Source organism: Pristis pectinata, chromosome 23 (genome assembly GCF_009764475.1).
Source record: "Pristis pectinata isolate sPriPec2 chromosome 23, sPriPec2.1.pri, whole genome shotgun sequence".
Taxonomy (NCBI): domain Eukaryota; kingdom Metazoa; phylum Chordata; class Chondrichthyes; order Rhinopristiformes; family Pristidae; genus Pristis; species Pristis pectinata.
In genome coordinates this window covers 28801740-28826893 of record NC_067427.1, presented here as the reverse complement: position 1 = coordinate 28826893, position 25154 = coordinate 28801740, and the positions used below count along the sequence as shown (strand labels likewise).

At 42.9% G+C, this 25154-nt stretch overlaps 1 protein-coding gene across 5 annotated transcripts in view; it reads left to right on the top strand.

Moving 5' to 3' along the window:
- Positions 1–17652, top strand: part of wdr31 (WD repeat domain 31) — a 34191-nt gene extending 16539 nt beyond the window's left edge. For 4 of the 5 annotated variants that reach the window (XM_052037104.1, XM_052037101.1, XM_052037103.1 and 1 more), the window contains 3 exons: positions 1845–1986; positions 5191–5353; positions 9672–11646. In XM_052037104.1, the coding sequence (XP_051893064.1) occupies positions 1845–1986; positions 5191–5353; positions 9672–9832 (466 nt within the window). In that variant the 3' untranslated portion in view covers positions 9833–11646. Of the gene's footprint in view, positions 1–1844; positions 1987–5190; positions 5354–9671; positions 11647–17552 lie in introns of those variants that run through there. The other variant, XM_052037105.1, reaches the window with a different exon arrangement.
- Positions 17653–25154: the final 7502 nt, after the last annotated feature.

The following is a 25154-nucleotide window of genomic DNA, read 5'->3' as shown; positions in this document are numbered from 1 at the left end:
GGAAGGAGGTGTGGTCTCTGGCCTTACTCGATACCTAACACTCAAGAGATTTCCAGGAGCAATGCTTCTATCTGACAGAGGAGTAATGTATCCAGAGGATACGATTTTCTAAGTCCGATTAAGGCTCCTTGACCTGAAACATTAACTCTGTTTCTCTTTCCACTGATGTTCCCTGATCTGCTGAGTGTTTCTAGTGTTTTCTGGTTTTATTTCAGATTTCCAGCTCCTGAAGTTTTTTGATTAGTAGAAGCCTGAGTTTGCGTGAGAGAATTCTAGGTTTCAGGTAGAGCACTAATGCACTGGTAGTTTGTACCTGTGCTGCAGCAGAAGCAGTCTATAGCCATCACATGCTGAACCACAGGGTCTGCAAGAGTTGATGTGGTGTAGTTCACTACTTTCATGCTAGAAAGACTGGACATCAAGCTCCAAGCAAGGTTGTGTGTAATATTGAATTTCTCATGTACCTTGACATTTTATACAAGCTTTCAGGCAGCCTTGACAATGCCCCAGGCCTCTTGATTTGCATGCCCATCCACTTCATTTGTAGATTGCCCAATCAAAGTCTTTACCTCAGTCCTCTGCAGCGAAACTTATGAGGTCTTTAAACTTTCTTTGATATGCCATGCAGATCTTCTGGACCTCACCTCTCTCAGTAATTTCCTGGCATCTCCTAGCACATCCCCCTTCAATGCAGGTTTAGATGGTGTTCTGAACTTCTTACCATGGAGAGCTGTTCTCCAGTCTACCTCATCAATTAAGATCTCAAGAGTAGCATCTGAGAGTCGGGGTGTCTAATCTGTTGACTTAAACTTTCTTAAGCTGTGGTTGGATCAGTCAACATCTCCCCTATAAGCAGATTGGACACGATAGCAATAAAATTGTTCCTGTTAGGTTCAGCACAGGCAAAGGATCCATTAGCAGTTCACCCAACGCAACACATTCATGGTCCACAGCAGAGTGCAGTAACTGATTCACGGACTGAAATCTATCAGCAGGTTGAATCCACATACTGTATGCCAATGCCCCAAACTTGCTTGCATATACAGAATAAATGCAAGCAGTTTGCTGTGAAACTGCTGACATTTATCAGCAAGATTCAACCAGTTTATATGCTATGGTCTTATTATTTTAGTAGTTTGTTAAGTTAAATGGAAGATTTCCTGTTAAGCCTCAACTACTACTTGCTCTATTTTATAGCTACTTTTTTAGGCAAAGTTTCTCTTTTGGATATATAAATAACTGCCTTATATTGGTGACTCTTGCTGTAAATGAGTAACACAGTAAATTGCCTGCTGGTGTTTGGTCAGATAAATTTGCTTGATATTTCAAAAGAATTTTCTTATTTGGTCATTGGTTTATTAGACACATGTACCAAGATACAGTGAAGAGCTTTTGTCTGTGTGCCATCCAGACAGATCATTGCATACATGTGTACATCTAGGTAGTACAAATGGGAAAGGAAAACAGAATATAATGTTACAGTTACAGAGAAAGTGCACTGCAGGTAGACAAATAAAGTACAAGGGCCATGACGAGGTAAACTGAGAGATCAAGAGTTCATCTTTAGTGGATAAGGGGCCTCTTCAAGAGTCTTAAAACAGTGATGCCCAGACATTTTTGAAAAACATGAAAATAAATCCACAAACTAAAAGTATTTAGGAAATACAGTTTGCTACTCATTTCACACTGCTGAAAGCACAGTTTGATCTTGAGGTACAGAACAGGTAATTGGGATTTGCCCGTAAAAGATGTGGGAACTGAAATAATCTAAAAATGGGTTCAAAAAAAGCTAGAAATATTAACCAATGGTTTCTGCACTCTTGGTGTTTGTGTTCTGTTTATAGGATCTGGGATATTCGTGAGCTCCAGGTGACCCACACCTTCCCCATGAAGCAGTACATTCAGGCACACTGCGACACCAGTCCAGATGGACGATATTGCATCACCTGTAGCAACGGTTTTGGAGGCGAGGGCTGTGAGGCCACAGTATGTAATTACCATTTTAGCCCAGATAAGGGAATGCATGTTGTCAGAAAGAGCATTTGAAAAAGAAAGCTGTTGTACTGGGGAAAATATCTTCTGAGCCATTTAACTTGCATGATAGGGTTGGTTGGGAATATCAAACCCATATTATAGAAAGAGGTCATTTGACCCTTCCTGTTCATACTGGTCAGCTCTCATCCTTCTCCTCGAAACCTTATCAATATAGTGTCCTTTGTTTTTCTCTCTTGCATATCTAATTTTCTCCTAAGTGCGTCTGTTACTTGCCTCAACTATGGCTTGTAGTACCATGTTCCATGATCTTCCCAGTTTGTTTTTGAAGATACACGGCCTATTCCATCTTTCCTCATAGTTGCTTCTTAGTTATGTAATGTTCTAAATCTTTTTACATATTTTCAAATATCACTACTTCAGTTTTATAATATGGAGAACAGAAATATATTCCATGAAGTTTGATTATAAACTTTTGTGCTATTAATCCTGACCATTGTTTAGAAATGAACTCAGATTCAGGTTTGGTCTCTTATAGCCATTTTATGTGTTCCTCCTATGTCAACTGAAAGAGAACAACACAGTCCTCATACACCACCCTCCTGTCTCAAACTGCTTTGCAGAACACCTCCATTCAATCACAAGGGTGATCCTGAGTTCCTAGCAATTTATTTGTACTTGTAATTTATTGTACTGCATGCTGTACTCACGTTGTGTCCTCCCACAAACGCAGATTGGGGATAAGTTCAGTCCTCAAGGTCACCCAGAGTCTTTATCTCACTTTCACTTTCTCCTGTGCAAGTTTGGCCTCCTACATTGTTCCATTGAGGCCCAATGTCTGCTTAGGTCATTTCATCTTCCTTTTTAGCACATTACAGTTCTCAACATTGAATTCAACAGTTTCAGATAATCCTACCTTGCTTCTGACATTTCTGCCATTGTTTTTTTTCCTTAATCATTTGATTAAGGTCAGGTTTTATTTGTCTCCTATTTATACCTCTCTGAAGCATGCCTTTAGTTATTTTACCACAATCTTTCAGCAGGTATCACTAGCATATGCCGTTCAGTCTATCCGGGTCTCATCCCCATCACAGACCTTTTCCTGTGTTTTCTCAGCACCATCAGAAACAAATGAAAATTTGTTTCATTTATAACTTTTCCCAGTTCAAATGAAACTTCAACTTTAAACTTCAACTTTGTCTCTCTCCCCACTAAAGCTGCATGACCTGCTGAGTATGTTCAGCACTTTCAGTTCTCACTTCAGATTTCCAGCGTCTGTAGGAGTTTGCTTTTGAACTAAAATAAGGGTGGTTTATGTTTCTTGATGGTTGTCAAATTGTGTAAAAATGCCTTTTTATATTTCCTACCACTGATGTTAATCTAGCTGGTTATTTCTTCCCTTGACTTGTTCTATCTTCCTTTCTAAATGTCAAAATCACATTACCTGTTAATCAATCCTCTAGAGTTATTGCCTTTCCAAATGATTTTAACTATCTCTCTGTTCCATTACTTTTAATATATAACTCATCCCAACCAGGAGTTTGATTCTCTCTAAGGCTGAGTAACATAAATTATTTCCCCGTTTGTTTAATAAATCTCTGTACAATTTTTGTTCTCTTCAACTGTTGACCTATTTTCTAAGTCTTTCTAATAAATACTAAGGGAACTTCCATATTTCTGCATTTTGACTGACTGTAGTACTGAGTTTTTATGTAGCTTTTAGTAGCTCAACTCAGTTTTGACTTGTTTTTTTCTTTTCACACTTGAAAAATTTCTGACGTTTTATTTCTCAAAGACGAGGACTTATTTCTAATAGAAATGTGAGGAAGTAGAAGGGAGAACAACTCAGCGCAAGAGTTGCACCAGCATTTCTCCATATAGTGTATTTATTTTAAAGCGTAGAGATGGAAAAGTGGATGTAAAGCAAAAAAAACTGAGTAGACTAAAGAGTTCATACATCTTACTGTTCAATTAATGCTCCACCTGGATTGTTAGGATACTGTTGGTAATAATTTATAATAACAATTTCAACTCAAGAATCAGAAGTATAATATTAGAATTTTCAAGTGGTACTCAATTAACGGTATTGTTAACAAAAGAATCTACAAAACATTAATAAACTTGCCTTTTTTTTTAGTTTTGGCTTCACTCATACATAATTCACCTGTGGCATTTCATTACTGGCCAGTTTTTCTTTGTTTTTTTTCCCAGAAAACTACATTTCTCCTGAGCCTTATTAATCCCCATTTTAATTATACCACATCTACCTATTTGTCAGTTTTTCCCCAAATTACCTTCTCTAATTCCATCCTCAACCCCTTGAAATGAGTTTTTTTTGTCAATCGGCTACTTGGATCTTTGTCTTTACCATGAAATTCCTGCCCCTGTATCCCACACTACAGATTCCTAGTTCCCATCACACCAAGCTCCGGTTCTGCTTGTAATACCAGAGCATCATTCCCACAGTGTGACTGCAGTCTACACAGATTACCCATGCATACAGAAAAGGGAAATGAAATGTCTGTAACCATTCCCAATGACACACAGGCAAATTTTAGCCTTGCTTGTTTGATTCTTCTCTCTCCTTTTTTGATATTCTTCTCCTCTGTCCTGTCGTCCACCCTCCTCACATCTCTACAATTCCGTTTAATCACTCTCCGCAGAGAGAGATGATCAATAATTTACAAAAGACAAGAAAATTGCCCAGATCAATGTATAGTGCAGGAATCTGTGTCTGTCTCCACAGTTACTATTTTGAGCATTGATACACATTTCCCTTTTATCTCTGTCTTGTTAACATTTCAACCATACAAAGAAAATATTGTCTGTTCAGCAAAGAGGTTTTCAGAAATTCACGCCTTGCTTTGTGTAACTGGTACTCTGCACCGAGGCATTTGTTCTGATTTCCCCAACCTCAACAGCAAATTTCTCAGTCTCATTTCTGCCTCCACACCCTCTGCCAGAAAATGCTAATTCTTATCTTCAAGGCAGATTGTAACAAAATAATTAATATTATTATATAGCAAGAAGTTTTCCTGAAAGATTGTTTTAAAATTATTAAACTGTTATTTGCTTATTTTGCTAAGGGATAAAGTCAGATATCCAAGAAGTCAGAGACTTACAAGACTAGACTCTGCCAGTATTAGCTGCAAGAGGGCCGGTAGAGTTGCTAACAAGCAGTTTCCCTCTCTCTTTCAGCTTTGGGATTTAAGGCAGGCAAAACGTAAAGTATGTGAGTATAAGGGACATCGACAGAGTGCTGCAGCCTGCATCTTTCTCCCAGGTGGGACTTCTTCATTCCCTTTGGTGGCCACCTCTGCGCATGACTGTACCGTGAGGATCTGGAATCGTGACACTGCAGGTACGGTCCTTGTGCTGGGTGCCACACTTAGTTATTTGAATCTAGTTCCAGTCTGTCACTTCTCCCTTGGTTGCACTGTAATCTAAAATCTGGAGTATTCCTCGGATTGATCAAGGTGGGATTCTTCTCTAAAGAAAAGAAGGTTGAGAGATGACCACTCGAATTATGAAGAGATTGATATGGTGGACACAGAGAAGATGTACTCAGAAGTGGGAAAGAGAGGAGGTAATAGGAATGATGGATAGGACAAATGGAATATCTAGAATAGGTCAAGACCAAGTAAAATGGGTTAATTGGGACGGTTAGAGGTGATTAAGCTTCCTTGTCTGTGTTATGTGTTACTAATAGCAGGCCCATGGGAGATGCCTAGCAGGGCAGGTGATACTAATGGAGAGAAAAGAACTGAGCCAAAATCATAGGTGGATGACCTGCAGCATACATGGCTGGTTCTGATACAGACAGAAAGTGAGTTACCTAATGTTAGAGAATTTGATATGAAGCCTTGCAGCCTGCAATGCACCATGTTCCTCAAGTTGCCTTGGGCTTTATTGTAACAGTGTAGGAGGCCACAGACAGAGCATAATAGTGAACTAAAGTGGCAGGCAACCAGAAGCTCTGGATTGTCCCTGCAGACTGAGCTTAGGTACTCCACAAAGCAATTACTCAATCCTCCAACATAGACAAGAACAAATTGTGAACACCAACTGAGTACGCTAAATCGAAAGAAGCACACGGGGGAGCCATGCAAACTCCACACAGACAGCACTCCAGATCAGGACTGAACCCAGGTTGCTGGAGCTGTGAGGCAGCGGCTCCTACGTCATGAAGGACATGAATATCAGACTTGGTCCGTAGCTGGCCCTCTTCTGTTTAATTGTAACAGATGCATTTGATCATGGTAAAAGTGACCACAGCATAGTCATTGTGGAAACAAAGTCATATGTTCACAACAAGGTCGCCCCTCATGGCTCTACAGTAGTGCTAAATGGTGTATGCTCAGAACAATCTGATAGCTGAAAACTGGACATCCATGAGGTGCTGTGGATATCAGCAGCAAAGGAGGCATATACCACCCTAACATCATGGCCTGACATATACCCTCCTCTATCATTACTATCAAGTCAAGAAATCAACCCTCCATGCCAGAAGCAGCACCAGGGTTATCTGGAAACATGTTGCCAACCTGATAAAGCTGCAACCCAACACTACATATATGGAATGCAGCAAATACAGCATGCAATAGACAGACATAATCAATCCCTCAACCTACAAAATAGATCAAAGTTCTGTAGTCCCACCACAGAGTGATGGTGGACACTTAAACAGCTAATGGGAGGAGGAGGATCCAAGAATATCTCCACCCAGCATGTGAGTGCTAAAGACAAGGTTGAAGCATTTGCAACCATGTTCACTGGAAGTGAAGAGTGGATGATCCATCTCGCCTTCCTCCCGAGATCCCCACCATCAGAGAAGCCTCTCTTCAATCAATTTGATTCACTCCAAATGATATCAAGGAATAGATGAGGGCACTAGATACAAGAAAGGCTGTGGGATCAGATAACATACCACATGTAATACCAAGGACTTGGAATCCAGAACTAGCCACGGCATGAGATGAACTGTTCCGAACAGTTACAACTCTGGTCCAGTGGGCCAGCAGGTGGTGCTGCTACCTCATGGCTCCAGCGAAGTGAGTTTGATTCTGATTTCCAGTGCTGTCTGCATGGAACTTGCACATTCTCCATGTGACCACGTGGGTTTCCCTCTGGGTGCTCAAGTTTCCTCCCACATCCCAAAGATTTGCTGGTTGGTAGGTTTATTAGCTGAGAGTCAGCATAGACTCAATGGCCTCATTCAACATCTACCCAACATGTGGGAAATTGCCTAGCTCGCACAATTCAAGACAAATCCAATCTGGCTAATTATCACCCAATCAATCTTCTCTCAATTGTCACCAAAGTGATGGAAGTTATCATCAACAGTGCTTTTGTGGTACTAACTCACCAATTGTCAGGACTGCTCTGCCCCAGCTCTCATCCAAGCCTTGGTCCAAAGAGCTGAATTCCAGAGCTGAGGTGAAAGTGACTATTATCAAGGCAGCATTTGATTGAGTGTGGCATCAAGGAACCTTGGTAAAACTGAAGTCAGTGGGCATAAAAGTGGTTGGAGTTGTACCTCCCACAAAAGAAGATGGCTGTGGATGCTGGCAATCAGTCACCCCAACTCCAGCACATCACTGCAGGAGTTCCTCAGGGCAGTGCCCTAGGCCCACCCAACTTCAGCTGCTTCATCAATGAACTTCCTTCATAAAATCAAAAATGAGGATGTGCAGTTATTGGCAAACTGTGTTCCATTCTATTCCCAACTGCTCAATAATGAAACAGTCCACACCTGCATAACATCTGAGCTACAAAATTGTCAGGCAATGACCATCTCCTCCAACCACCAACTCTTGAACTTGAATGGAATTGCCATTACCGAATCCCCTCCCATGAATATCTGGGGATCACCAGTGAGCAGAATTTCCATTGCACCAGCCACATTAATACCACAGCTAAGAGAGCAGGTCGGAGGTTGGATACCCCCTTGCAAGTGACTCACCTCCTAACACACTGAATCCTGTCCACCATCTCAGATGCAGAAATCAGGAATGTGATAGAATACTCTTCACTTACCTGAATGAGTGCAGCTTCAACAACATTCAAAAAAGTCAATACCAACAGGACTAAGCCGCCTGCTTGATTGGTACCTCATCCACAACCGTAACCAGTCGCTTCCTCCACCACCGCAAACTGTGGCTGCAGTGTGTACCATCTATAAAATGCACTGCATTATACTCGCCCAGATGCCACCAACAGCTTCTCCTAAAAGTGCAACTTCTGCTGCTTAATAATGCAATGGTTTCAGGTGCATGAGAGCACCGCTACCTGCATGTTGCCTTCCAAGCCACACACCGTACTTCATTCCTTGCTCTAAATCCTGGAACTCCTAGCCCCACAGCACTCTATCTTCATCAGAAGGACTACAACAGTTCAAAGCAGTTCACCACCACCTTCTCAAAGGTTATTACAGCAGGCTTAAAAGCCCAGATACTGAAAAATTAATTGATTAAAAATACAGTGATAATGTTGAGATAGTTGCCTTGTAATTCATCGGCATCCACCAAGACTTCTAAATGAAGCCCAAGATATTGAGTCGTGCTGAATCAGTTTTACACAAGGATAAGGGAAGTAGGGTCAGGGTGAGTCCGGAGCCTGCAAATGGGAAGGTTAGTGATTGGCAGTGGTAGAAGGGGTTGGTGAGACACAAGACTTTGGTGGTCCAGGGACATTGGTGGGTGGATGTGGGGTGCCAATTGGGGTAATGGGAGTCAGGATGTAAGTGGGGGATGAAGTTGGACAAGAGGCAGCACCTTGGGGAGAGTAAGAGTTGGTACATAAAACATATGAAGTGAGCAGGAGAAGACCACTCGGCCTATCGAGCCTGCTCTGCCATTTCATAAGAATGGCTGAGCTGATTGGAACTTCAACTCTGCATTCCCATCTACCTGTGGTGAACCTTCACCACCTTGCTTATCAAGAATCTATCTATTTCTGCATTAAAATATTCAAAGTCTGCTTCCACTGCTCTTGGAGAAGGAGTTCCAAAAGGTGGCATTGTAAAACATAGCAAAAGATTTCAAAAGACTGTTCGCTACTTGTCAGAAGTATTGACTCTATTAATTTGAAATTAATAAAAAGATTGAAAAAAAAGTATTGACTCTGTATTACCATTATCTGGAACATTTAACTTATTTTGGGATATCCCTAAGTCCTAAAAGATGTTATATCTAAATACAAGTTGTTTGCCTTCCTAATTGAGTTTGGATTTATCAACATCCTCAGAATCTGCCTGTGCCTACCTTCTTTCTTGTTTCCAGAACTACAGCCAGATAGAATGGAACAGCTGAGGCAAACCCTGTCGACCAGCCCTAGAACTAAGAATTTCTCTTCCATTATCTGCGACCCACTGTCTATTTTCTTATCTGTCTATACCGTGCTCTCCTGGTTGAGAGATTAACTTGCACCAGTCTGCTCTCAGCCTGGATGAAGCAGCCTCTTTATTTCTTTCAGTAGCTTTTCTTAGTGGCACAGACATGATTAGCAGTCATCCAGAGAGCTGTGAGAAGTCCAAACCAAAGCACTTTTTTTGTGAGAGGGGAGCCTTTAATTAAAAATTCTGCTGTGAAAGATACAGGCACATTTTTGTGGAGTACTCTGATGGGGGAAGTCAGAAGCTATTCTGTAGATTGACTGAATTTTTTTCTACTTTAATGCAGTCTGTGTTGGCTCCCTTTGCCTGGATGGTGCTGGACCTCTCACATCATTAGTCTCCAGTGACGGTGCCAGCCTCCTGTGTGGCAGCTTTCATACGGGAATCCACCATCTCCAATTGAACCATTCAAATGGCTGCAGCCTGAGTGAGGTGGCTAGATTCTGAACAGGTGAACGAGTTGGAGGTGCAACAACGTAGCAGAGGAGCAGTGGATGGTTTGTGGAAGGTCCCCAACAGAAGAGGTGGCAGTGGAGAGCTGCACAGCCAGAATAAGACAACATAGAGTACGAATCAAGCAATTCAAAGAGCAGTGACCTCTGTTACCACAGTTTCCTCTTATAAATCATGTCTATATGCAACACAGATCCTGTGGATTATATCAGTGTAGTTCAAGTTAATTTACTGCACAGTATTAAATCAGTATGCATTGTTGTAGATTCCCATTATTTAGCCATTGAATAATTGAGCTTTAGACATAGGAATGTTCCTGTCTTTTATTCCCAGTCAGTGCTAAGTTAACTGATCTCAGCTGGGAAGGAGCAGCACTGTTGCAATCAGTCTCCTGGCCCTGGAGTGGGGATGTTCATCAGGGAGCTGGGGAGTGTGAGTCGGCAGGTACAGTAACTCCACAATTTACCAATGTTCTATTTACGAAGTTTAGCTATAAGGATATGGTACCTGATGTGTCCATTTCTGTGCTCTGAATCTTTCACTTCAACACCAGTTGTGGCTCTATTGCTATCAGTGATAGGAGTATGGACCTGCTGAAGGCCAAATAGCGAAGCATAGACCATCTGAGAGGCACAGAGAGATATGGTACAGAAACAGGTCCTATCGCTCACTGGGTCCTCACCAACCATCAACCAACCATTTACATCATCCTTCATTAATCCCATTTTTTTCTCCCACATTCTCATCAACCTCCCCCACTCCCACATTCCACCACTCACCTACACACCAGGGGCAATTTATAGCAGCCAATTAACCTACCAACCCACACATCTTTGGGATGTGGGAGGAAACCGGAGCACCCAGAAGAAACCCACGCAGTCACAGGGAGAATGTGCAAATTCCTTACAGACAGCATCTGAGATCTGGATTAACCCTGCATCTCTGGTGTTGTCAGGTAGCAGCTCTAGCAGCTACGCCACTGTGCTGCATTGTAATAGATAGTATTGGAGGGAAAGACCATGGGATCTTTGAATGGATAAGTTGACATCATGAGGAAGGGCAAAGGATGGTAAGGTGAACTCTGGACTTCTCTGGAGCTCATTATTTTACTATTGCAAACTTCCAACATTCCATGAGGCAATGCCATTTTTGTACATTCCTGACTCGATTACCACTGTGATGTTATTACTAATGTATGTAGCACATTGTGCAAGGTTGTATTGTGATGTAGCCCACTTGATTGGAGTCCTTGCTAAGGGAGCAAAGCACTAGGAGCTCAGGCAATAGCTTTCACTAGTCTTTCGGTGGGTCTCTACAGTGGTGGTATTAGTAAAGGAGAGCAAGCAGAGAAATTAGAACTATGCAAACATCCTGCCAAGAGACCGTAGACTCAATGGGAGAAGCGGCTTCTTACCGTGCTTTAACAATTCCATCGTTCTGTTCTAGTCTGGAGCTGAATCCTGTACAGTTGTGCTGCAGTTTGGCTACGAAATGCCACCATAGTAGGAATCTCCAAATATGAAAGCAGCATTAAAGTGAAGAGCTGGTACTTAATATCTTTCCATACCATATGTATGGGACACATCCACTATGAATTATAGTGTAGAATGCCTTTATGTGACATGTAGTACAGTTGTTGGATTACATTTCTGGCATTTCATTGTGATACACCTGTTCCAGTAGTAGGCACCAAAGTAAATTTTCCTTCCTAGAAACATATTTGTTGAAAGAAAGGTCTAAATAACTTTGTTTTAAAGAACATAGAAACAGAAAATATTGATCTCTATCATAGCTATTTAAATATTTAATTTGTGTAAATGTTATAGCCAAGTTACCTTTCGATTGATTGAATGAGTACTTATAAACACTCTCATGAATTATGAATCTTGTTATTTTTCTTACCTCTGTGATAGAATCAGACTTTCTGATGGTGACCAAGGCAAATAGAGACTGTCTTACACTGATCTGATTGTGTTACTGTGGAATTGTAGTGGAGCTTTTCCAGTGTAGCAAACATGGTGTCCCTGCCTGTCCTAGCCACAGCTAGCAGAATAAAAACCAGCCTAACAATTGCTGTCAAACAGCCTAACCCCATCATCAACAGGATGATGGAATATGCTGGCAACAGTTCTGTCAACTGACACCTATTCATTAGTAATCTGCTCCTGATGTCCTGGACTCAAGACCTCATGAAAAACTTGGTTGAAATATTGACAAAAGAGCTGATTTCCAAAGGTGAGTCTGCACATATGTTCAATGCAACATTTACCTGAGTGTGTCATCAAACAGCTCTGGTATAATGGTCAACTGGAATGGAGGGGTAGGTCTGCACCAGCATGAAGAAAGATAACTGGGGTTGTTGGAGGCTAATCAAATCAGCCTCAGGACATCACTGCAGTGGTTGTCAGGGCAGCATCCTGGGACCATCCATTTGCAGCTGCTTTGCCCGTGAACTTCCTGCCATCATATTGTCAACAACGGGGCTGTTCATATCTGTAGTCCTCAGGTGATAAAACATTTCACACATGAAGCAGGATAAATGGTCAGACAAGTGTAAAGCAATGCCTGTTGTTAACAAGGTGAGGTCTAACCACCGCTTCACAACATTTAATGGTATGCCTCCTTTATCTACATCTGAGGGTCATCATTTGTCAGGCAAGTAAACACCATCACCCAAACACTGACTTTGGCTCCTCAAAATAAAGTTCACGCTTGGGTGTTCTGATCTGGCTTTTCCCATAACCAACGAGCTTGGTTAGGAGTGTAATGGAGCACTTTGCATTTGTTCAGGTGAATACAGGAGCAGCAGTCCTCATGGAGTAAGACTCTGTCAGTACAGGGCATCCAGTTTATTTGTCACGTCATCCACTAATTTAAACATTCATTTCCTTCATCTCAGCAGGGTCATGCAGCAAGTCCTCCTCGGCAGTTCCCAAAACCACAATCACTCCCATCTGGAATGATTTGAGCGGCAAGTGCACGGAAATGCTATCACCTACAAATTCCCCTCTTAAGTTACACCATCCAATTACACTACACTATTACTGAAATTCGGTCGGTATCCTGAAACTTACCACCCATTAGCATTATGGCAGCATTTTACCATAAGATATGGGAGCAGCATTAGGCCATTCGGCCCATCAAGTCTGCTCCGCCATTCAATCATGGTTAATTTTTTTTTACAACCCCATTGTCCCGCCTTCTCCCATATCCCTTGACCCCCTTGCCAATCAGGAACCTATCAATCTCTGCCTTAAATACATGCAATGACTTGGCCTCCACAACTCTCTGTAGCAACAAATTCCACAGATTCACCACCCTCTGGCTGAAGAAATTCCTCTTCATCTCAGTTTTAAAGGGACGTCTCTTTATTCTGAGGCTGTGCGCTCAGGTCCTAGACTCTCTTACTAATGAAAACATCCTCTCCACGTCCACTCTATCCAGGCCTTTCAGTATCCAGTAGGTTTCAATGAGATCCCCCCTCATCCTTCTGAACTCCATTGAGTACAGGGCCAGAAACATCAAATGCTCCTCATAGGTTAAGCCTTTCACTACATCTTGAGTTAGTTAAGGAAAAGCCCTCTATCACACCGTCAAGGGCAGATAGCTTTGGGAAGTACGTGCTGTTATACCGCATTCAGAATAGTGACTTCTTGTTCAAGTTATGCGTCACCCTTGGACAAATGGCGTTCCCTGGCATTCTCTACTAGACTGACTTGTAAAAGCACCGTAACTAGAAGGACTGTAATAGTTTGATGATAAAAATCTTGCACCACCATCATTTTCCTGGTGTAACTTCGAAAATAAGTATGGTCATGCCAATGTCAACCACGTTCTGGTTAGCAAAATGTTATCGGGATTCAAACAATGGACAATAGATTTGGTTTTGTATAGGATGAAGGATTATACTAAAGATGAGCGACTCAAGCTCAAGAATGACCTAATAGAGATCTTCTTAAGAAGGGTTAATAACAATAGTGTTTACAAAATTTAGTAAAATAACAACTGTCCAAACTTAGCAATTACATGGATGAGGAAAAAGAGTCTGGTAGAAATTTGGAACTCACATCTACAAATCCATTCATACTCACAAAGGAAAGGGAAGACTAATTGGTATTAAGAGAGAAATTTAACACCTGGTGGAGGTTAATGTCAGCACGGATATGATGTTTTGTGCTGTAACATTCGATGATTCAAAAGTAAAAACAGGAAACGCTGAAAATTCTCAGCAGGTCAGATAGCATCTGAGGAGAGAGGAACAAGAGTTCATGTTTCAGGCTGAAGAAAAGTCATTGGCCAGAAATGTGAATCTGTTTCACCCTCCACAGATGCTGCCTGACCTGCTAAGTATTTCTACCATTTTCTGTTTTTATATTTCCAGCATCTGATGTTTCTTTTTTATTCAATGATTCTATTTAGACCACTCCAGAGATTTGAACTGCGCTCATTGGGTAAAAACATTTTTGCATGTGGACTTACTCCATCAGAGGGTGTTGTATGTAAATGACGGATCACAAACACCACTGAGCTGATCTGACCCCGGCTAAAGTAAAACTCCAATAATCCAGCACCCAGTTCTTTGGAAATCCAAATGATTCGGCATCTGGCTCACTCATTAGTCCAGAAAATAAATCGGGAGTCCAGAGTACAAGCACGTCTGCGGCCAGGGTTAGGGTCCAGGACACCAGAAGTCAGGAATGTGGGTAGGTTTGTGCCCAGAGCTAGGGTCCAGAGTGCTTGTATGCTCCTGCTCCCACTAAACTAAACTGGAAAACTTGTTATACTACAGTGTAACATGTAAAAGAATGAAATAAAAGTGTGTTTGGGTACTAATAGCAGTAACATCCAATAGTTTGGAAAAACTGCCAGTCCGGCACCACCAAAGTTCCAACAGTGCTGGATTATCAGAGGTCGTCGGGTTCAGGTTGTGATGAGGTATTTGAAAAAAATTAAGATCCGAGATCCACATTGGATAAAACAGTGCACTACTGACAGCTGTTTGACTCCATTCTAAAAAAGTGAATAAAAATTCAAGAAATCTATCAAAATTAAGATCTGTTTATTGGAGGAATCAAGGGATGTGGGGATAGGGTCAGAAAATGTGATAGAAAATCAGCCATGATCTTCTGGAAAAGGCAAACTTGAACTGAGCCAACAATCCCACTGCTCCCTGTCCTGATCTCCCTCCCATTGCTTCCCAATCTCCTCCCTCCCCTCCTGCTCCCTGTCCCCTAATCTCCCTCCCATTGGTTCCCTGATCTCTCCCCAGCCCCCACTGCTCCCTGTTTCCTGATCTCCTTCCCACAGGCCCACTGCCTCCAGTCTCTCTCCCTCTGGCTCCCTATCCCATAACTCCCTCCCATTGGCCCATGGACCACTTACTCATGATCTCCCTCCCAATGGACAAAGAAGGTCCCTTGTAACCCAACATGATGTTGGCCTAGGACCCGGCTCCACTGGGTCAAGGAGCTGTATTGCCCAGTTGGACCTATCACACTGTAGTCACTCGTGAGTGTACGCTGCTGAGCCTGAGGTGGTGAGTGATGAGTGGGTGGCTGAAAGCCATGACACTGGGCTGGAAATATCAATCTCACTCAGAGTCTGGGTTCTGCTGGGACCCTCACACCATACCTTGGGCACCCCAGAATCTGAATGTGGAATATTAGTGTTTGGTGGCAGTGTGAATGTAGGATAGAGAGCTCTGTACACTGCCAGATTGAAGTGAGCACAAAGGAACACAGCCCTGAGCTACACAAACATCAGCAATCCGAGGGTAATACCTGCAGCAAAGCCCACTGAAGGCTGCCGAAGTGGGGTAGCCCCAAGCCAGAACAGCACACCTTCCCTTGCACCTCCCCTCCTGGTTAGTAGAGCATCATCTCACACAGCACAAGAGATTCTCCAGGCTGATCAGTTCTCAGACTGGCTCAGGTCCTGTGCATCCGTGCATGGAGTGAAACTGGTCCAGTAGATCGAGTGCTTTTCCTGGACTGGAGCAATGAATGAACCCGCTGCAATGAGACTGGTGCAGATTGGAGGCAATAAATTCCTTAGTGCGATAAATCCAATGCAAACCACACCTTCAGAATCTTGAGAAGATACTTCGAAGGCACAGGTACTTTCAGCTGGACTGTGGAGGAGCTAGTTTGTATGTGCTGAGTAGAACCTAGCTACTCAACATACACCCAATCAGGCCTGACTTTGTGCTGGATCGGGTCACATATCAAAAAAAAATTATGTCATTGTACTTTGATCAGGTTCGGATTAGCCGTAGACTGGTCTGGCAGAACCTCTGGACCAGTGCTTACTTCACAATATGTTTAATTTCTACAGATTATAATAAATTCCCAATCAGATTTCTCAACAAAAATTACAAGCAATTTTTTACCTCCACCTAAGCCACCTTCTTTCCCTGAAAAGCAGGTAGTGGTGAAGAGAGGGCGTTAAGTGTGTGTGAGAGCCAAACTTTTGCAGTGTTCTGTGGAGAAGGAAACAGTGACTATTTCAGCTGTAGTCAAAAAGCAAGAAACTGCAGATGCTGGAAATCTGAAGTAAAAACAGAAAGTGCTGGAAGTACCCAACAAGTCCTTCCCTTTTGTTAGTTCCTTCCCCCTTTCCCAGCCAGTTGAAACTCGTTTATCTCCGTTTTTCCTCAGTTCTGATAAAAGATCTTCAACAAGAAACTTTAAGCCTGTTTCTCTCTCCAGCGATCATGCCTGATCCTCTGTATTTCCAGCACTCCATGTAAAATGGGAAGACAGGGAAATGGGCAAGAGGCAAATAGAACCACAAAATGCCCAACATTTGGGGTTAATGTAAAGAAACGTAAAAAGGCAAAATTAAGAGCTCTGTATCTAAATGCACATGGTATTGGAAACAAAAATCAGTGAACCAACAGCACAAATAGAGGTGGAGGCTATGATCTGATAGCTGTTATGGAGACATGGTTACAAGGTGATCAAACTGGGAGCAATAATCAGGGATGTTTGACTTGTAAGGACAGATGATAGGGTAGTTCTGCTAGTAAGAGATGAAATAAATAGTTATCAGAAACAAGTTCGAGACGTAGAGTCCATTTGGGTAGAAGTAAAATAGCAAGGGAAAGGAGGCAATGATCGGAATAGTGTTCAGGCCCACAAACATAGGAAAGAATATAAATCAAGACATAATGGAGCTGTATAAAAAGAGAAGTGCATTAATCATAGGTGATTTTAATCTTAATCTCTGATCTCTCCCCTCCCCTACTGCTCCCTGTCCCCTGATCTCCCTCCCATTAGTTCCCTGATCTCCCCCTCCCCTACAGCTCCCTGTCCCCTGATCTCCCTCCCATTGGTCCCTGATCTCTCCCCCACCCCCACTGCTCCCTGTCTCCTGATCTCCCTCTCATGGGCCCACTGCCTCCAGTCTCTCTCCCACTGGCTCCCTATCCCGTGGGCTCCCTCCCGTTGGACCCTGTTCTCAGTCCCTCTCCCATTGAGTTGATCAAATGGAAAAAGGTAGCTACAAGAATGAACTAATCAAGTGCATTCGGGATAGTTTCCCAGATCAATGTTATGGAATCAACCAGGGGATTTTGGATCTGTAACTATGCAACAAGACAGGTTTAATAAATAATCTCACAGTAACAGTTCTCTTAGCAACTGATGATAGAAATTAGCATTCAGTTTAAGAATGAGAAAGAGGTCTGAAATAACTTTGTTAAATTTAAATACAGGGAATTACAAAGAACGGAAGAGAGAGTTGGCTGAAGTGAACTGGGCAAGCACGAGACAAGCAGTGGCAGACATTTAAGGAGAAAATTCATGACTCCCGGCAAAACATATCCATGTCCTCCCCAGGTTACAACTGTTCCTGTGCATTGTTCGTAACCCAAGAAGTTCGCAAGTGGGAAATGTGGGCAAACTGAGTTCCCAAAAGATGCCTGCAGCCCTGCGGCAGCCGGGGAATCCTTCCCCCGGTCTCCCAAACGGTCATTTATATGAACGGGTTGTACATAAGTTGGGTGTTCGGAAACTGGGGACCTGTATCCCAATGAGGAGGAGAGATTCTGAGGTGGGGTTATTATGGTTAACTGAGGAAGTTATGGACTTGGATGAGAGTATACGAGAGGTGATAAGTAAGTTTGCAGATATTAGTGGTTTTGTAGAGAGCAAGGAATGTTTTTTAAGGCTAATATAAATCAGCTTGAAAGTTGAGCGGAGCAATGGCAAACAGAATTTATTCCTGACATAGCAAGGTGATGCATTCTGGGAAGGCAAACAAGGGTAGGACATACCGTACATAATAAATGGTAGGGCCGTTGGGAGTGTTGATGAACAGAGAGACTTTGGGATACAAGTCTATAGATTCATAAAGTGGCAGCACAGGTGGATAAGGTAGTGAAGAAGGCAGATTGGATGCTTCCCTTCATTGACCGTGGCATAGAATATAAGAGCTGGGATGTCATGTTACAACTTTATAAAACATTGGTTAGGCCATACCTGCAACATTGTGCACAGTTCTAGCCACCAGGCTATAGCAAGAATGTGATTATGCTGGAGAGGGTGCAGAGGAGATTTACCAGGATGTTGCCTAGATTGGAGCATTACAGTTATAAGGAGAGGCTGGATAGACAGGAAGCTGTGGGAGGTGACCTGATAGGAGGATGATAGGGTAGGTAGTAAAGTCCTTTCTCCCATGGTGGGGGTGTCTTAGACAAGAGGGCATAAGGTTAAGAATGAGAGGTAGTGAGTTTACAGGGAACCTGAGGGGGAATTTTTTCCATTCACAGAGTTGTTGGAGTCTGGAACATGCTGCCTGAGAGGTGGTGGAGGTAGATACTTTCATGACATTTCAAAAGCACTTCGGCAAGTACTTCAATCACCAAAGCATTACGTATTAATATGGGTAGGTAGGTACAACAGGCAGCCTTGACATGGTGGGCTGAAGGGCCCCTTTCTGTGCTCTACAACTCTATAAGAAACCATAAAGTTGGAGAAGTTAGTAGTACACCCAAAGTCTGGAATTAATTCAGAAACCAGCAAAAAATCATCAAGGAGAAGATAAACCATGAGAGCAAACTAATGAGAACTATAACAACTGACCATGGGACTTTATTTAATGACATGAAAGGAAGAGGGAGATCCAAGTGAACATAGTCCCTTAGAGAATGAGGCTGAGAAATAGTTCTGGTGAACAAGGAAAAGGCAAGGGAATTAACACTATGACGCTGGAGGAACTCAGCAGCCCTGGCAGCAACAGTGGAGAAAAGCAGGCGGTCAACATTTCGGGTTGACCACCTGCTTTTCTCCACGGATGCTGCCTGGCCTGCTGAGTTCCTCCAGCATCATCGTGTTTTTCATCTGGATTCCAGCATCTGCAGTCCTTTGTTTCTTGAGAGGAGTTAACATATATTTTACATCAGTCTGCAATAGAAGATACTACATACTTATTATTAATATAGGCTGTCACCGACTTATGGACACCTCTACATACAAACCAGCTCCCACAATATTATTAAATTCAAAAGTCCGATATACGCACAAACATTCATCCCTATGAGCGGCAGAACTAGATTCCTCTCTCTCTCTCCACTTTTAGTAAATGTTCGTTCTTATCAGTGTGATGTGTTTTAATGCCATTCATTACAATACTGTTAAGGTACAGTTACCATATCGAGTGACTTTTGTGTATTTTCCAACCTCTGCACAAAATCGACTTAAGACTGCTTGTAAAAATGGAACCTGTTCGTTACCCAGTGATGGCCTGTAAAAAACAATACAGAGGAGGAATTAAATACCATCATCATCACCACAGTAGTAGTACTGGGTAACTAATGGTGCTTATGGCTGATTAGTCCCTAGGACCTCTTGGTGTGCATCCTTGGATTCTAAACAAAGTGGCTACAAAGATGGTGGATGTAATGATACCCTTCCAAAGGTGAATGGATTCAAAAACTGTCAGTAATACCCTGGGAGCATATCAGAATCAATTATTGTGGAGATAATAACAGAACATTTGGAAGGTAATAATCTGATCAGCATAGCTTCATGAAGAGGAAATCATGTCTGACAAATTCATTGGAGTTCTTTGAAGCAGCATCAGCCAGAGTGGATAGAGGGGAACTAGTAGATGTAATATATTTAGTGGATAGAGGGGAACTAGTAGATGTAATATATTTGGATTTTTCAAAAGGCATTCAACAAGGTGCTGCACAAAGGTTTAGTCTGCAGGATCAGAATGTGAGGTAATATATCAGCATAAACCAAGGGTCGGATAACTAGCAGGAAGTAGGAAATAGGGACAAAGGGGGTCATTTTCAGGTTAGAAACCTGTAATCAATCGGGTGCCACAGGGATCAGTGCTGGGACTGCAGCTGTTTACAATATGTGTTAATGCTTTAGAGGGAGGAAGCAAAGGCACCGTGGCCAAATTTGTGGACATAACAGAAGTAAAGAGAAAGCAAACTGTGAGGAGAATACAAGGGGTTTACAGAGTTTGTGGGCTAACAGTTGGCAGATGGGAAAATGAGAAGTTGTTCACTGTGGAAGGAAGAATGATAAAAGAGGTTATTACTTAAAAGGAGAAACTCTGCAGAAAGCTGCAGCACAAAGGGATTTGTACGTGAAACCAGGAAGCTAGTACACAGGTACTGCAGGTAATCAGGAAAGTGAATGGAACGCTGGCTTCTATTTCAAGGGTGTTGGAGTATACTAGTAGGGAAGTCTTATGACTAGGGGACAGAGGACAACCAGAATATTGTGTACAGTTTTGGTCCTTTTATTTAAGGAAAGATGAATCATGGTTGGAGGCCATTCACAGAAGGTTCATGGGATAACCCAGAGTACAGAGGGATTGCCTTATAAGAAAAGGTTGAGAGGATTGGATCTGTACTCACTGAAGTTTAGAAGAATGAGAGGCGATCTAATTGAAACATATATGATTCTGAGGAGATGGACAGGGTAAATGCTGAGAGGACGTTTTCCCTCATGGAATTGTCGAAAACAAGAGGACAGAATCTCAGAATAAGGGTAGCCCATTTAAGATTGAGATCAGGAAGAATTCTTAACGTTATCAGTCTTTGGAATTCCTTGTTCCAGCAAACTCAGGAAGTTGAATCCCTCAATATATTCAAAGCTAAGATAGATGTGGAATCAATAAGAACCTTGATAGATCAGTTGGTAGAACATCAGACTTTCAGTCGGAGAGTCCAGGGTTCAAGTCCCTGTTCAGGTGCTGCCTTTATATCAGAAGTTGAACCCCCAACCCCACACCACAGTTATATTGATCCAATGAAACACAATATTTTAGTGCCACACGATGGCGCAGCTGGTAGACCCACTGCCTCACAGCGCTGGGGACCCAGGTTCAATCCTGACCTTGGGTACTGTCTGTGTAGAGTTTTCACATTCTCCCTGTGACCTCCTTGGTTTCCCCGAGTGCTCCGGCTTCCTCCCACGTCCCAAAGATGTGCGGGCTGGGAGGTTAATTGGCTGCTGTAAATTGTCCCAGCTGTGTGGGTGAGCAGAAGAATCTGGGGGGAGTTGATGAGAATGTGGGGAAAGGTGTAACTAGGTGATTGATGGTCAGTGCAGACTCGGTGGGCCGAAGGGCCTGTTTCCGTGCTGTATCTCTGATTCTAAGAGGGCTATGGGGACAGGGCAGGAAAGTGGGTTTGAGGAAAGTTGGATCAGCCATGATCTTATTGAATGGTAGACCAGGCTTGAGAGACTGAATGGCTTACTCTGTCCCTATTTCTTATGGACTCTTGTTTTTATTTCAGATTTCCACTACCTGAAGCATTTTACTTTAGTTTTCCAGTTTACTCCCTTTCTCAGCGTATGGCGCTACCTTCACTGCAACTGATCCTCCTCCCCCAACACGTCCTAGAGTCCATTCTTAACATGAGCATTGTCAATGAGTGCTGGACAGCAATTCAACAATGGTGGCCCAGGTTAATCCTACCTGTACTGTATATCCACAGGGAATTATGGAATGATACAGCACAGAAATCCACTTAACCTCCTTTGTCAAAGCTCTGTAACTCATCCCACACCCTTCTTCTTTCCCCACTGCCAAGTAATTTATTTTCACTTCAGGTGTACAACCAATTCCTTTCCAAATGTTGCCACCAAAAACTCCTGTCCCGACTCTTTAAGGTAATGCATTTCCAGGTAACAAATGTTTTCTCATGTCACCACTCACATTAAGTAGCAAAAAGCACTCTGCTGGAGGAACTCAGTGGGTTGAGCAGCATCTGTGGGGGGAAAGGAATTGTAGACGTTTCGGGTCGAGACCCTCTGTGTGGTGTCTTAAGTAGGTTTGCCACAAACATTTCCTTTTTATTTGCTCGATAAAAAACATTTACGACAAAGGCATTATCTGTTGCCATTGGCGCAGGGTGTCATGATGTCGCAGGGACAGAGACTGTAAATTGAACCGGAATTTCTCTGGCCGAGGTCCAGTGTTTCCAATTGGAGCCCAAACTCTTGTCAGTAACTCCCTGGGAAGAGGATAGAAGTGGAAAATTCACCATCAAGCCACTGTTGTGTTCACTCAAGCTTTAAGGGTGGAGGTTGTCTTCTCAATGTCCACGGGACATGGGGACATTAACGAGCAATGGTTCACAGGAAGGATAAGATATCTTCTTTGGTCACATGTACATCGAAACACACAGTGAAACGCATCATTTTGCATAGAGTGTTCTGGGGGGCAGCCCTCAAGTGTCGCCACGCTTCCGGCGCCAATATAGCGTGCCCACAACTTCCTGACCTGTATGTCTTTTGGAATGTGGGAGGAAACCGGAGCACCCGGAGGAAACCCATGCAGACACGGGGAGAACGTACAAACTCCTTACAGACGGTGGTCGGAATTGAACCCAGGTCACTGGTGCTGTAAAAGCACTACGCTAACCGCTACACTACCGTGCCTGCCCTAGGATGAAGTGCATTTGGAGCCTCAGGGATTAGAATCACAGAGTGTGAAAACAGGCCCTTCGGCCCAACAGGACTGTGCAGACCATCAAACACCCATTTACAATAACCTACATTAATCCCATTTTATTCTCCTCATATTCATGTTAACTCCCCCCAGATTCTCCCACTCACCTACACACCGGGGGCAATTTACACTGGCCAATTAACCTACTGATCTGCACACCTTTGTAATATTGGAGGAAACCAGAGCCCTCAGAGGAAACCCACACGGTCACAGGGAGAACGTGCAAACTCCACACAGACAGCACCGGAGGCCAGGATTGGACACCAGACTCTGAGGCAGCAGTTCTACCAGCTGTGCCATTGGACTGTATGTTTTTTTAATTCTTTTTTTGTTTCTATGTTTCATTACATTCTTCACTTTATTTTATTTGTATTAGGTAAAATACAGCACCTCCCATTTATACCTGAGCTTCAACTTTGTGTCAGTGTGTCACAGCAGCACACTGTGGAACATACGCCCTAAACACTGGCATCAAGTTCAATGTTGGCATTAACAACATTTTCATTTGTAGGTAACCTAACAACACAGCCAGCACTGGCACGTGTTCAAGTGTAGTTCTTGGCTCCCGGCCACAGTGAGGCGTCTTGGCTCCGGTCAAAGGACAATGAATGGCAGTGAGGATTAGCCACAAACGGAGTAAATGATATTTACTGGAAAACAAGGAAACTTGGAAATGATCCTATTGAAGTGATTAAAATATTCACGAGAACTTAAACAGGAATAAGGTTCAATTTTTATATAAGCACTCATGGAATGGAGTGCTAGAGAGAATAAGTATAAATTTAAATGCAACTTAAGATTGGAAATAAAACATTGTCATCAATATGAAGCTGCTGGATAGTTCTTCAAAGCCCAAAGAGTTCACTAAGACCAGTTAGGAAGGAAACCCAACATCTTTATCTAGTCAGGCTTGTCCTTGACTCTTGTCTCATGTCCCATACCTGACTTCTTAATTGAACCAATGAGCTGCTAACTTGAACCAAGACAACATGAAGAGGACAAACCAACGTGTTCTCAGGGCCAACTGGGACTGGGTAGTAAGTACCAGCTTAGCTGTGATCTTCACATCTCAAGATTATATCTTAAAAACAAGCTCGAGGGAAAAGGGACTTGGATTCAAACTTAGGGGAGAAAAAGGAGACTACAATATTAAATTCTAAGCTCCTCCACAAAAAAACTGATGGTGAACAGACTCCCAACTCAGACAGTGGAAAAGAGGGTGGGGAAATATTACCATTTTCAAAAGGATGATGGGTTGTTAGGTAATACACCTAATGGGGCATATTGTGTAACCATAGTCTTCTGGATTATCCAGTAAAAGCATCCTTGACAGAGCAGACAGCAATTGGGAAAGATACAAAGAATATTTACGAGGATGTTGCCGGGTCTCAGGGACCTGAGTTGTAGGGAGAGGTTGGGCAGGCTAGGACTTTATTCCTTGGAGTGTAGGAGACTGTCGAGGTGTATAAAATCATGAGGGGCAGAGATAGGGTGAATGCACGCAGTCTTTTTCCCAGGGGAAGGGAATCAAAAACTAGAGGGCATAGGTTTGTGAGATGGGAAAGATCTAAAAGGAATCTAAGGGGCAAATTCTTCATGCAGAGGATGGTGCGTATATGAAATGAGCTGCCTGCGTATATGAAATGGTTGAGGCAGGTACAACAATAGCATTGAAAAGACACTTTGACAGGTAGATGGATAGGGAAGGTTTAGAGGGACATGGGCCAAACACAGGCAAATTAGACTAGCTTAGATGGGTCAGTTTCTGTGCTGTATTACTCCATGACTCTATAACTGTGGAAGGGAACAGGGTCAAAGTTTTAGGATAATGACCCTGTAACAATGTACTGGATGCAGAAGTGAGGGAGAGGGGAGAAGACAGATACAAGGACTGTTCCAGTATCCCACAAAGGGACAGGCATAACTTGAACCCTTGCAGGTTTCATAGCAACACCTTTGATGTGGAGGAATGAGAGGACTCAGAGGAGAAGTTGTTCAATGTAATGTCAAGGTCACGCAGGCAAATGAGTGTGGTGATGGGGACCTATTGGTTGGGCCTCCGTTCAAGGGAGAAGTGAAGGGCCCTCAGACCATCCTGGTGTGAGATGGAGGTTTGAAGCATTGGACGCCCATTGGTTAGGCCCTGGATACTGGAAACTGTCAAGAGTATTGGGGGGTATCAGGAGGGTTATGATGTACGTGGGAAAGGACTGGACAAGGGGAGAAAGAATAAAGGTAGGAAGAAATAGGTTCAATGGGGGTAAGAGCAGTGTGAAACAATGGGTCCTCTAGGACTGTCCTGTTTGTGGGTCTTGAGAAGGAGAAAGAACTGGGCTTT